This window comes from Otolemur garnettii, unplaced genomic scaffold (genome assembly GCF_000181295.1).
Source record: "Otolemur garnettii isolate 467f Iridium unplaced genomic scaffold, OtoGar3 scaffold00007, whole genome shotgun sequence".
Taxonomy (NCBI): Eukaryota; Metazoa; Chordata; class Mammalia; order Primates; family Galagidae; genus Otolemur; species Otolemur garnettii.
In genome coordinates this window covers 28,547,316-28,561,560 of record NW_003852402.1, presented here as the reverse complement: position 1 = coordinate 28,561,560, position 14,245 = coordinate 28,547,316, and the positions used below count along the sequence as shown (strand labels likewise).

The window sequence follows — 14,245 nt, the reverse complement described above, 5'->3', positions numbered from 1 at the left end:
ACAATTTGCAATTCAAGTGGATTTCAAGTGAGGAGTGCATTATAATAAAGGTTAATTTTAGGACTTGTACAATTGTTAGCATACAGGGGACTATATCTAAATAAAACACCTATAGGAAATGGTAGTGAACTAGAAATGGCCACTAGTTTTTCATTATTTGGTATAAATGGACTAGAATTCTCTCATCACAAAGAATTTGATTCTTTTCATTCTCTTTCTCAAGCTGAATACCAAATTTATACTTCTAAAAACTACTGAGCAATCTACATTTATTTCATTATGATTATGGTAAAGAGCTACCTTATTTTAAAATTTTCTTTAGATCTTCTTACCTCCCATTGGTTCCTGTATTTATTCTGTAAATATAGTATCTGCACAAGTAATTCTGAATATATACAAACCAATACATCCTTTTATTATGTAACAGGGTTATTGCATTATTTGGTACTTATAAGCTGTTAAAAAGACCAATAAGAATTATCTTTGAGTTAAATTACCTTAACCCTGTGTCTGTTCTGTTAATTAAAAGAAAAAATAATACAGGCTGTGCTGGTTCGGGTGAAGGCATCTTTGAACAGAGAAGCTGCACAAATGAAAATGGCGGCCAAGGGCAATTGGAAACATGACTTTTGCCCTAAGCCTAGGAGTGGTGACCCAATTTCCTGTCAGAAACAACAGCTTATTAGACCAATTTTTTGATTTGATGAGAATGTGTTTAGATAATGACAGCTTGAAGGAGCCTGAAGCAGGTCATTAAATCCATGGGGATGGGGGCTTTGATTTCGTTTCCATCCAGGCGCAGGTAGCTGAGGCGCGGTCCATAGCTGAAGGAGTCTTGCTCAGCAGGTAGAGTGAAGGAGGCGGGACATATGACCGAGACATTGACACCTGCAGAGTCAAGGACCAAGGGAAGGAATGAATTAGAAGGCCAGAGAGCCTGGAGGATGGGAGAGCAAAACACTATGGCAGTGGTCTGATGGGGGGCTTGGTGGCCTGATGCATGAATCTGTTAGAGACATAAACCATTTCTGTGTCATTCAGAGACTGTGCATTCCTCTGTATATAAAAGGAACCTGGAATAAACATTCCATAAAAGTATAGCTGTCTTACTGCATGTTCTGAACTACTGAATATAGAGCACAGAAAAGAAAATAATGTTAGGAGCTATGGTAGAAACTTATGTATGTAAGGTAACAGGGGTCTTGTAAGCTTGCAAATGAGATAGGCAGGTTTAATTTACTACACAGTAAGACAGATAGTCTTTAGGGCAATGAGGTTCAACTGGTGTGCCGCAAAGATTATTAAAGATCATTAATTAAATTATTTTCAAAAGAATTTCAAAGCACAGTATGTATATTCTTTTTTTTCCACTTCTTTTTTGATCAACATAATTTAAATGTGCCCTGAAAGTTTAACTATAGGTTCAAGTGTGTTGTGATACAAAGAAGGTTGAAAAACCCTGATTTAGGGCATTAGAGGTGGAGACAACAATTCAGATTTGTTACTGGAAAAATGGGTAAGTATTTGGGTAGATAGACGCACAGATGGTTGGATGGATGGACGGATAGATGAATGGATGGATGGATGAGTAGGTAGAAAATCAGTGTAATTAAGAGAAAATGCTTGAAATTACCCTAAAAGATGGAAAATAGTCTATGAAGACGCGTTTTAAAAAGTAGAATTAACATAACTTTACATATGTGACACAGAAAACAACTTTGAATCTTCATACTTAAGTGTATTTAATTGGAAAGAAAACATTTGCCAACATTTGAATTGCAAAGATGTCAAGCCAGGAAATATCCCATAAGCCTCTTTACTTGGTGAGGATGGAAGAAATTGCACACCTGCCTTGGATCAGAGCCCTTGGCACCAGTGGCTATATTGAGATTTAGGAACATCCAGAAGAGAAGGCTGTAAAGTAGCAAAATTTATTTTAGAGACATGTGTAACAGCCGATTTCAAACTTTAATTCACATACTGCCTTTAAACCCCTTTCAAAACTTTTCCAAGCAAAAATACCTACCATGATTAGGTCCCCTAACTTGGGCAGTGACCCTCTTCTGTGTCCTACTATTACACACATATGCATATTGTAGTGAATAATTTTACGCTTATAGCAAAGCTTTGCTCTGATCTTGTGTCATTTTGTGAATTCGTCTTCATAAAAATAATGACTGGTATTTGTATAGCAGTTTTGTGCTTATAAACTTATATTTTTTCACATGTATCACTACCTTATCATAACACAGGCTTTATCAGGGAATATTATTTTCTCCACTTGAGCATTATGGGAACAGTGGTTCAGAGAGGTAAGGAAATGTACTCAAGTGGCAGGGCTGAGGCCCAGCCTCCTTCTCTTCTGGTGACAATGAAGAGGAAGTGCCTCTTTCCATGTGCTGTCCCCTTATCCCTCTCATGCCCCATAATTGATGCATGTCTGAATAAATGAAATACAAGAAACAAGTGTTCTAAATATAATTATATTTTCATAAATGAATTATGGTGTTTCTCATAGAATGCCAGGAAGTGATGCATTTGAATAAATAATTGTTTTTTTACCATATTTTAAGTCCTTTAAGGTATTTGGAAGAAACAAATAAGGCTTTGGTCACACTGCATAAGAAAAGTTCACTGTCCTATACATTCTGAGGACTTTTCATATAAAAGTATGTTTCTTAGAAACTACTTTGTTAACAACTACAGTAGATTATGTAGCAAGAAGAACCAAGTTCTTTAACAGTTATTAGAACAAGGTGGGATGTAATTGTTAGCCAAAACTTCTAGCCAGGGAAATCTTATTTCACATTTTTTTTCTTGGAATATAGAAATGACCACATTTGATATCTGTGTTAAGAAGCAAATAGTCAATTTCTCTTTGTTGATGGTGTTGCTCTTCTACTAATAGAAAATTTTTTTTGAATGCTTATATTCAGGGAATTGAAGAAAATTATTGTTATTACAATGTCTGAGTGGGGAAAAACACTGAAAATATCAAGTGCTAGCTGTTGCACTTACTCTTTGTCCTTTGGCAAATATTTTCAGGTAGCTGGGCATCAGTTTCTCATTATTCAGAAACTGCTAATAATGCCACAGAAGGTTCTTTTTGGAATTAATTAGTGGTTCTCAAATCATGGACCAGCAGTGTCAATACTACCTGGAAACTAAATTATTAGGCCCCACCTCATTCCTACTGAGGCAGAAACTCTAGGGATGGGACCAGAAACTTGTGTTTTATACACTCTTCAGGTGTACACTACAATGATAACAACTGAAAAATAGAAACATTGGGCAGTGCCTGTGGCTCAAAAGGGTAGGGCGCTGGCCCCATTTGCTGGAGGTGGCGGGTTCAAACCCAGCCCCAGAAGGAAAAAAAAAAAAAGAAACATATAAGATAATACTTAGAAAAAACCCCACAGTTCAGATGGAAGAAGGATAGTGTCTTACACCTTCTGACTATATTCTGAATATTACTATCTCACTCTTAAACATCCTCATTCACAAATTCTTGGGATAGAATCCCCAAATCACAAATACGATTCTATGCGGAGTCACTTTGAATTAACTTCCCACATTTGTCTGTGGGGTTTTTATTGTCACACAAGGAAGGTACCTGTAGAACCACAGAAAATATATCAGGAAAAATAATTGCACATTGAGTTCAATCTCTGCTATTATACTATTTGGTTCAGCTAACCAGATTCATCTATTCAGAAATGTGTTTCTGTTGTATCTTTTGCTTTTGACTACGGGCTAAAGTAATAGTTTCATTACTACGGAAAAATCACTGCTGTGGGGGCAACCTGCCACTAAATTCCTGGATTTTATACTCAAAGTACACTGTTATTAAAAAAAAATCTGAAATAACTTGAACCGTACCCAGTGGAAAAAATATTCTGTTCTTATAAATGGTATGTTAATGTCATTATTTGCTTAAAGGAAACTTTAGTGAGTAGTAACCAGGCAGGACAAACTTTTGACAGGTATCTCTGTTACTTTCTTACAAACCATTCTGATTGAATCTGACTTTAGGACTGCATTTTTTTTTAGGTCATCCAGGAAAAAATCTCCTGAAAGTTATTTTCCTAAGGGCTTCATGCTTGGATTGAAGGTATGTAGATAAGTGCCAGGCTGGCCCAAGATATTCCTGACCTCTATCCCAGGTCCAGCCTGGTCTGAGGAATACTTAGGAAGATGCTCAGGTTGTGTTTAATGCCTCCAGCCTTCTCTTTCTATAACCACTTCTCTTGCTGGCACCTCTGACTCCAAAAATTTTGCACTTACCCCTGCCTCTCTTATCGATAGCTATTTTCAGGGAAAAAGAGAGTGTATTCTTTCCACCTTGATGATTGCCAATAAGTCATAAGGACTTGCCAGCTTCCAGGGGCATTCGTTTCCATTCTAATTAAGGAAAGCCTTAAACTTCAGTAGGGGTGTTTCCCAAAGCATCAGTATCACTGTCACCTGTGAATTTGTTAGACATGAAAATTCTCAGGATCAGCCCAAACCTACTGAGTCAGAAATTTTGGAGATGGAGCCACCACCTTGTACACATAAAGTTTGAGACTTCCACTCCAATGTGGCGTTTAATTACAGATTCAGCTTAGAGGAGTTTCAGGAATCGGCTGCTCAGTAGTTTTTAGGACACAGATTCCTTCCTAATACCTCTTAACTCATATTCCTTCTTAGTACTCATGAGGTTGTTTGTGGCTGGTAAATTTTCCTAAGTAAGTCTACTCAGTGAGGTGGAACTATTAGAATTTTCTAGAGGAAAAAGAAGATAGAGCCATTTAGTTTGTCCAATAGATAATGGCCACTTGGATTACTGAAGTCCAATTTTTGATATTTAACTTAAATATTTGAAATTCTGGGCCCATTAAGACTATCTGGGACTGGGAAAATTTAAATATGGCTATTTGAACTTCTTGGCCCATTAAGACTATCTGGGACTGGGAAAATTTAAATATGGCAGGGAAGGGGCAACACAATTGCTATCTCTAAAGAAGACGTAGAATACATTTAACAACCGTGAGAATCTTATACACACCCTGATAATTACTTACTTTGAATTTTGTTATGATCAAGGTGAAGATGCTGCAGGTGGGCGTTGATTCGGGGAACCTTTGTGAGCTGATTGTAAGATAGTTGGAGATCTAGAATTGAGGACACATCAAAGCCACTTGCTGGGAGACCTGCATCTGATAATTTGTTGTGGTTGAGTCTCAGAAAGGCCACCTTAGGAATCACGTTAAAATAGTTTTCTGGTATTCCTTCAATGGAATTGTTGTCTAAAAACAGTTGCATTGTGTTGGCTGGCAGTCTCGGGGGCATATTCCTCAGGGCGTTCTTGGCCATGTTTAGCTGCATCAGGTTCTTGAGGCCCTTAAAGGTGTCTCTTTGAAAGGCGTTGTCTACTAGTTTATTGTGCTGCAGATCAAGAAGGGTCAGGTTCTCCAGATTGCTGAAGGTCCCTTGAGGAATTCTGGACACCTTATTTCTAGCTAATTGTAATTGCTCTAAACTTCTTGGCAATGGAGACGGCACCTCCTCTAGCTCATTATCTTCTAGAAATAAGAACAGTAGCTTCTTCAGCTGGCTTAAGGCTCCTTTCTCAATGCCATAGTTGGTTATTTTATTCTTGTTAAGATTTATCCATCTCAGCTGGGTGGCGTTCTCGAATGGCTTCTCAGGAATGGTCTCTATCAGGTTGTTTTCAAGATAAAGGTACCAGATCCTTGAAGGAATAGCCGGAATTTCCTTGAGGCCTCTATTTTCACAATATAAGGCAGTAGGGAAGCTGGGGGGACAGAAACACTCCGTGGGACAGTCGAAGTCATGATGAACGCTCCAATCCTCTGGATCGTGTACCTCATACACCTGTCTCACACTTCGAGTCCACACAGTATCTGTTACGAACAACACCCAGATGATGAAGGAGAGCCTGGCCGCCATTGTAGCACCTGGAGTGTAAGGGATGTAATGGTTAGAGACTTGAGGATTTGACCTTGAATCATTTGACAATCATATACATCAAAATGATCAATAAACGTTGTTTCTTCAGAGGAGAGTGGAAGAGATGTCAACATTTCACAGTAAGATTACAATTAATAAATAAATACACATTTATTTAGCAGAGGCCATAGACAAAACATTTTGTAAACATTGAAACTAATTCACCAGCTTGTAGGTTTCTGGTTTTAACCCAATCACAATGAAAGCTGAGGAATGGAAAGTGAATTTTAGCAGCTCTCAATGTTTTCCCATTTCAAGCTATTGGATTTAAAGAACTGCACTAAAACCAGTAGTGGAATACAAGAGTACAGAAAAAGTCATCTCTTAATAATTCCAGCTGGGCGTCTGTGTCGTGCCTGAGCGTAGGCATGTGCTTTTACTTTTAGTCTTAAATGAGCATAACATCTGGATGAAATTTCACAGGACTGCTGGCCCTGGAACCAAAGAAATGAAATGATCAAAGAACATTTTAGCAGTTTACTGTGACGGAAGGTTCTAGCATCTGAAGAAAAGTGTGTGATTAATCTCTTGTTCTGTAGCTGAACTTCTCAGGTAAGTTTTATTTTTTTGGAGTGGGGAAAGACCTCTGTATGTCTCAGTACATCATCTAGGTGTTCAGCTGAGAAATTGATTTATAAGCTCTCTCTAGAGAGGTATGTATACATAAAGAGAAAGAGTTTATTGTGGAGAGTTGAAAACACTGTGAGGTGTATCACAATTACAGAAGTACAGCTATGGCATTATGATGAAATAAGAAGCAAATGAAACAGAAACCATATTTAGAATAAAGGTAGAGAATTCCTTTATAGGTGTGTCTTCATGTTTCCGGTATGGATAATAAAGAATAGGTTAGTATTTACTGATATTTGGTGCATTCAAAACACATAAGCCCTCCTTACTGAATATCATCAAAGGTTGTGGGTAAGAAGAACTCTTTTAACAGGAAATAATGTAATTTATTAAATACACTTAATAATGTATTTATAATATATATTTATGTTATATATTTCAGACCTATGTGCATTAAGTTGAATCATTTGGTAATAAGGACAGAACAGATTTTACTGATTCCTTAGGAAAAGACAGAATCAACTTCCTTTATGAAATGCTGATCTTTCAATTTTGTCATTAAATTTCAGAAAGTGACAAGTGTAAAGCTTCTTCCCCAACCCGTCAAAGTCCCCAGGACGGTGGTATGCTGCTCTGGCCAGTTTTCAACACAGACAACATTAAATTTCTTTTTTTTTTTTTTTTTCCAGAATAGGGATTTGCTTTAGTTATCGAAGTTGTAACCCTGCATCAGATAAGTCAAAACTTTGAATTCTTAACTTTTAGGAGTTTGAAAAAGTGCAAAATCGTTTACCTTGCTTTCCAGGAATATACCGCTGAGTCCTGGGTCTGGGTCTGAAGTTTGCTAAAAAAAAAAAAAAAAATCAGTTACAAGGAAAAAAAAAAAAAAACTTTCACTAAAATAATTTGTTTTTACTTGATGCTGTCAAACCTCTTATGAGAAAAAGTAAAACCTACTTGCCCCAGTCACCAAGAACACCTTTTGATCTATTGTTTCCACTGGAACAGGGACGCAGAAGACTGCTTACCTCAGTCTCCTTGGATCTTCTTCCCCTTTTTCTATTGGTCACTGCTTGTTCACAGTAATGGATTGACCCAGTCTCTACTGTCGTGTTTTTATGAATCCTCTGTAATATATATGCACTAGTGGCTCCAACTTTAACCCCTCCAGCAACCGCAGAATCTCTGTACCTAGGCAGCCTAGCAAAGGAAAGTCTTACTTTCATCTCAAGAATTTATAACTAAATTTCAGGGTAATTTCACTCCTAACTCACAGCTCCAAAGATGTCATAAGGTACTAACATCTACACCTGATTTACTAGCAGGCAACTGAAGGCGGCTTTCATTTTAAGGGTAACAAGAAAGAGATTTTAAAGCATTTTTCTCTAGATCTTTCAAAAAATGTCGAATAGAAAATAACAGGCAATGTCTCTGTGTATGTGAACATGTTGTATTCGTTTCAGATATAAAACAGATGCTGTAATAGGTTTAAGGGAAAGAGAAATAGAAAAAATGTATTTGAAAAAATTAAAATGATATCTGGGAAGCTATACCCAACTTTGGCACAAAACATGGTATTATACTTTGTTTCATGGAAATGATTTTTGTATGTCTATTTCCTATTGTAGTTCTTTTAATAATTTATTCTGAGTAATTACAAAAAATAGGATGCATTTTGGGCAGCACCTGGAGATCAAAGGACTAGGGTGCCGGCCCTATATACCAGAGGTGGCAGGTTCAAATCCAGCCCCGGCCAAAAACTGCAAAAAAAAAAAAAAATAGGATGCATTTTTTTACTCATTGTAACACATTTTGCATTTAGTCCCCTATAAGACATTCTGCTACACTGTACTTTTTTAAATGCGTATCTAAGATAATGTGTCTTCCATTTTTTATATTTAAGAAAAAAAATGTTATGCTGCTTGAAGAGGGATGCAACCACAAAATGCCTTCAGACATTATTTTTTTGATTGGTTGTGATTTTTTTTTGCTTTTCAAAATCTGTCTTATTCTGGGATCAGGAAGCTGAATTTGTAGGACTCATTAAGCACTGATCACAGGAGTATTAGCAAAGATAGAGCATAGTGAAGATAAGACAGCACGGATTCATTTTCTGAACCACTTCTTTCCTTCCTCCTAACCATAGGCAGGTTGAATGTCAGAGTTCAATTTTGTTATCTATAAAATAGTAACGCGCTACCTCCTGGGGTTAGCCTTAGTTCATTATAAATGGTATGGTATTAGTCAGACATAAAGGGAAAATGCATTTATGTTTCCAATCTTTTATAGACTAAGATCTGATTCAGACATGATCTCTAGTAGCCTTGTAGGGTACATTCATACACATTTCAAGAAAAAAAAATATTATTTGCTTTCTCATAGTTATTTCCTCTCTCTCTTGGATTTTTGCATTCTGTCCCTCTCCCTTCTTTTCCTGTGCACCAACGTTTCAAACAACAGATGACCTTCAAATCTGTACAGCCCCTTCTAGCTACTCTCTTATTCCTTAATTTCCTTTTTAGTCAAGCTAATGCATGTCCTTCTTAATTTTATCACACCAGTGTAGCTACATGTTCATTGTAGCAAAATCAGAGCAGTGGCCTGGCTGCCTTCAGTCGCGTCCTGTTCACCATTCCACACCCAAGTCACCCACCAAAAAGTGACTTCTACCTCTGCTTCCCTTAAACTGCTCAGACGAAAATCAGCAGCAATCTTCATATTTACTAATCTATTGGAACACTTTAGCATTGGGCTCACTTTACTTAGGAACTTCGCCCATTTAATTCCCACTGCTTTTATTAAATGTTCCTCTTAGTTGTTCTGGCATCCCCTCCTACTTTTTCCTTCCCTTTCCTGGTTTCCTCTCTATACCTTTATCCCAGAGTTCTCTGGTTTTTCCTTCTAACATTTGTAAATGTTTTAGCATCTACAACTCTTTGAGATTCTGTCCTCTGTTGTATGATTTTCTTGCTCTGTATGCATTTCCTGCATGAGTCCATGGTTCTGAAGTTCCCTTCCATCATGATGACTCCCGAGTCTGTATGTCCCAACCCAGTCTCTGGAGTTAGACCTGCACTCCAAGGCTCTGTGTGTGTGTGTGTGTGCGCCTGCTTTCTAGACATCTCCCACCACAAGTCTCAAAGGCACATATCTAAAATGGCATTCTCTGTCTTATTTTACTTCTAACTGTTCTTGCCATTTTATACTTTTTAGGGCAACACTATCATCATATTCAGTCTTCCAAACCAGAAATCTGGAAATCATTCTTGACTCTTCCCTCTCATTTTGTGCACATACGATAACAATCACATTTTAAGGACTCTGGGAGACATGACCCAAATGAAAATGACCATCTACAGGGCTTGCCAGCTTTGGATATCATTGTTTCCAGACTAAAAAATACAAAATACTTTCCACTGTGGGGATTATCTTTGTCATTTGTATCTTGATTTTTTCCTATAACAAGCCAATCTCCCTTTCTTTGATTATTGATTCATGGAGAATAAGGACTTTAACTGCAATCACTTAATTAAGTGGAAATTGAATCAATGAAAATGACAAGATAGTGAGGTGTCTCAGTCATGTGAGTTGGTATAAGAACTTAAGAATTACTGAAAGACTCTGTCCAAGTCCTATCTGATTAATTTTGCAAAGAGGAAGAAAGGAAAGGCTAAGGTATAATGATGATGTGGTTGTGAAACTATCTCTCTCGTAGGAGTTTGATATTTCAGAAGTCCAAGAAGCTTTGCACATAGTAGGTATTCAATAAATATTTAATGAGTTATAGATGAGCAAATAAACACATGAGGTGTGTGCATCACTTTGGTAGTGATGAATTTTTCTATCAGTGTAACAATGCAGTAAAAATATAGTAAAGAGCAATAAATATGTGGCTTATAAAATGTGAGGCTGAGTTTTCCTTATGAAAGTTGGAGCTATTTGACTTTGCATGGGCTGTTTAATTATCATGAGCCAAAATCTACCCACAATGCACCTGCCCTGATAAATCTGCAAGGTCCTTTGAAGATTAAGTGCGGTAAGGAAGATGAACATCTTGGGCAAATGTAGGCACATTTCCAAGAAAAAAGTTAAAATGCAATTAATCTTAAAAATCATCTATTCAAGGGATCATTTTTGATATATATGGAAATGAGGCCAGAAATTTCCTTCGGTAGAGGAAGTAATAGTTGATATTTTTGCCTATCTGAGAGAATTCCTTCCAGAACATGAGATGGAGTCTAAGTGTTGTTGCTGTTTTAACTTCCTTTTTTTTTAAATTTTAGCATTTGTTTTGTTTTATATTTACTTCCATTGACAATTTAAAAGACAAGAGAATGCGTAAGAGCATAAAGGACATGAAATTCCAAGTTTGCTAGCACATGAGTCTGATATACATATTTTAGCGATGGTTGCTTAGACTACTTAGGTTCCCATGGGAGCTTAGTTTATGTATAATCAATTGAACTTTTGCTAAGGAAAATGATTTCCTATCATAAATCAATTTCAATTATTTAACCTCTCTTAAATAATTTACAAAAAATAAAAGGACCCTATGAAACTACATAGCTAACACACATTCACACATATATGTAATTTAAGGGTTTTGTCAAGATAATACATTATAATACTATAATGATAGATCTAAAAGGTTAAGACCACCATAAAACTAGATAATGACAATTACTTACCCCGTTTATTTCATACCAGACATCCTACTCCCAAGAGACCATTATTTTTCAACTTTATTATAGATTTCTTTAGTATTTTCTTGAATATTCTTAATTATATTATTTTTGGTCAATTTATAGATTTTAAACATCTTCTATTTTCTTTCTTTCTTTTCCTTCCTTCCTTTATTTCTTTTTTTCCTTCTTTGTTTTCTTTTTTCTATTCTTTTCTTTTTTTGAGACTGAGTCTCACTTTATCACCCTGGGTAGAGTACTGTGGCATCATAACTCAGAGCAAGCTCAAAACTCTTGGACTCCAGTGATCCTCTTGCCTCAGCCTCCCAAGCAGCTGGGACTATACAGTGTTCTATTTTCTGGGCCTCCTAGAGTGTTCTATTTTTTTAGTAGACAAAAATTCGGCATTCTTACTAGGTCTCATTTCTTACTCCACCTACAGCCATGATTCCCTTCAATAACTCCTAATATATGCATATCATAAACTTTGATTAAGTACATATTTAGTGCATAATTAATTATGCAATATAAATAATGCCTACAGCTAAAACAAACTGTAAAATACTGTAATTCCTTTGTTGGAGAGCATTTGTTTGCTTTATATAACCACAAGCTTGGACAATTAAGTTCAAGAACTCATCCTAGAAAAAGTGCTGCATGCCTCATTGCTAAATATCCCTACAGACCTTTTTGGGGTACTCCCCGTGGGAAGCTGTGCACTGTCGCCATCACTTAGTCCACCCTTCAAAACAATTTTGGAACTCTATTTCTGGAATGGCCACCAGAGCCCTCCTTGTACAAGGTCTGACAGTGAAGTTTGCAAACTCATCCTAGAAAAAGTGCTACACATCTCATTGCTGAATAGCACTCTGGTCTCCAGATGGCCAAGGGGGGACCTCCAAAGGTGACCCTTGTGATTTTTTTGCAATGAAGTATAAAACATTTTTTCTGGGATGAGTAAACAAACTTTATTGTCTGACCTCATATGTAATACATTATATATACATACACAAATATTTCATTAATACTTTCTGAAATCTAAAGTAGAATTGTAAAACTATTTTGAAAAATTGTTTCTAGTCCATGTGTAGAAATGACATTGTGTGATGGTGAAAGCCAGACTTTCTAGAGTTTAAGTACTCCTCTGTAAATTAAGAAGAATAATAGTGATAATAAAAGTAATAATAGTAATAGTGCTCACCTCGGAGAGGTTTCACGATGATCAAATGAATCAAGAAATGATTTAGAAAATTACAAAAGTGATGATAAATAAAATCAGGCATAGTGGGTTCATTTTGTTCTCCCAGAGGGTATTTACCCGGAATCTCACATCCTCCTGCTTCCAAATTGCTGTTGCACACAAACCTAAGCTAATTCGGCAGATCACAATCGTTAGGTTCCTCAAGGGACATTTCGGTTGTCTCATAGTTAATGAAGACTATAGGAATCCTCCCTTACAACCTCCATGGAAATGTTATGGTCAATGAGAGTAAGTGCAAATCAGTCACATCTCATGTAACATTTACTTGAAACAGGCATTAAAAGAATTCGTGCAGCTGGGCACAGTGGCTCACACCTGTCAAACTAGCACTCTGGGAGGCTGAGTGGAGAGGATGCTTTGAGCTAAGGAGTTTGAGACCAGCTTAAGCAAGAGTAAGGTCAAGACCCTGTCTCTATATAAAATATATATATAGCTGGGTGTTGTGGTGGGCACCAGTAATCCCAGCTATTTGTGAGGCTGAGGCAGGAGAATCACTTGTATCCAGGAGTTTGATGTTGCTATGAGCTATGCTAATTCCAATGCACTCTAGCCTGGGCAACAGAGGGAGACTCCATTTCAAAAAAAAATTAATGCAGTAGGTCTTTATTGTAAGTTTTCTTCAAATGTGATCTAAGTATGCTAGAATACCTAAGGCATAGGTTAAAACTAACAAAAAAAGTAAATCACACTGTATTTTGGAACTACTGCCTTTTAAAGTAAATGTTTGACTCACACAATCCTTGCTCTCTGTGGCTGAGGGATCATTGAGGGCCCTGGGCTTCCCTCATCCATCTCCTGGGTTAGATCCCATTTTGCTTCCTCCGCCCTGGTTCTTCCCTTTCTTGGTTAACTCCATAATACTAAGCATCAGTGCAGAACATTCTCTGCTCACTTCTTCTTGCCTGAGGTACTTTCATTTATTTATTTATTTTGAGAACTCACATCACGTGTGTAAACATGTGGGCTGAATAAAACCCGTCCACTTACCTGATATTTTGACAGGGTAGAATTATATTTTGTTTTCTTTTGTGTTTTATGTGTTCATTGCAATTTTTTTAATTAAATCATATCTGTGTACATAAATGCAATTATGGGGTACAATGTGCTGGTTTTCTATACCATTTGAAATATTTTCATCAAACTGGTTAACATAAAAAAAAAAAAACTGGTTAACATAGCCTTCACTGCATTTTCTTAGTTATTGTGTTAAGACACTTACACTCTACACTTACTAAATTTAACATGTACCCTTGTAAAATGCACCGTAGTTGTGTTCCCACCAATGAACCTCCCTCCACCAATCCTCCTCCTTCCCCTCCTCTCTCTCTCCTCTTTCCCCTTCTTCTTGGGCTATAGTTGGGTTGTAATTTTCATATGAAAGCTAAAAATTGGTTTTTCGTAGTAGGGCTGGGTACATTGGCTACTTTTTCTTCCATTCTTGAGATACTTTGCTAAGAAGACTATGTTCCAGCTCCATCCATGTAAACATGAAAGAGGTAAAGTCTCTGTCTTTTATAAGGCTGCATAATATTCCATGGTGTACATATATCACGATTTATTGATCCATTCATGTATTCATGGGCATTTGGGCTGCTTCCATAACTTAGCAATTATGAACAGGACTGCGATAAACATTCTGGTGCATATACCTTTGTTATAAAATGATCTTTGGTCTTCTGCAGAGTCCAGAGGCCTGGCTGAGAAGACATAGATCTCCCTG

The 14,245-nt window shown here is 37.0% G+C and overlaps 1 protein-coding gene across 1 annotated transcript; it reads right to left on the bottom strand.

Moving 5' to 3' along the window:
* Window positions 1–715: 715 nt before the first annotated feature.
* On the bottom strand, window positions 716–7,633 carry KERA (keratocan). The gene is made up of 3 exons (XM_003783361.1): window positions 7,376–7,633; window positions 5,064–5,960; window positions 716–888 (listed from the first exon to the last, which is right to left on the bottom strand). The coding sequence occupies exons 2-3, from the start codon at window positions 5,950–5,952 to the stop codon at window positions 716–718; spliced, it is 1,062 nt and encodes a 353-aa protein (XP_003783409.1). The 5' UTR covers window positions 5,953–5,960; window positions 7,376–7,633.
* Between the last annotated feature and the right edge of the window lie 6,612 nt (window positions 7,634–14,245).

Bases quoted from the DNA above. Each gene is read 5' to 3' on its own strand.
- KERA (XM_003783361.1), bottom strand. From the start codon at position 5,952: ATGGCGGCCAGGCTCTCCTTCATCATCTGGGTGTTGTTCGTAACAGAT. The intron at 889-5,063 runs GTAAGTAATTAT...TTGACTCTGCAG, and splicing joins TGATCATAACAAAATTCAAA to GTGTCAATGTCTCGGTCATA.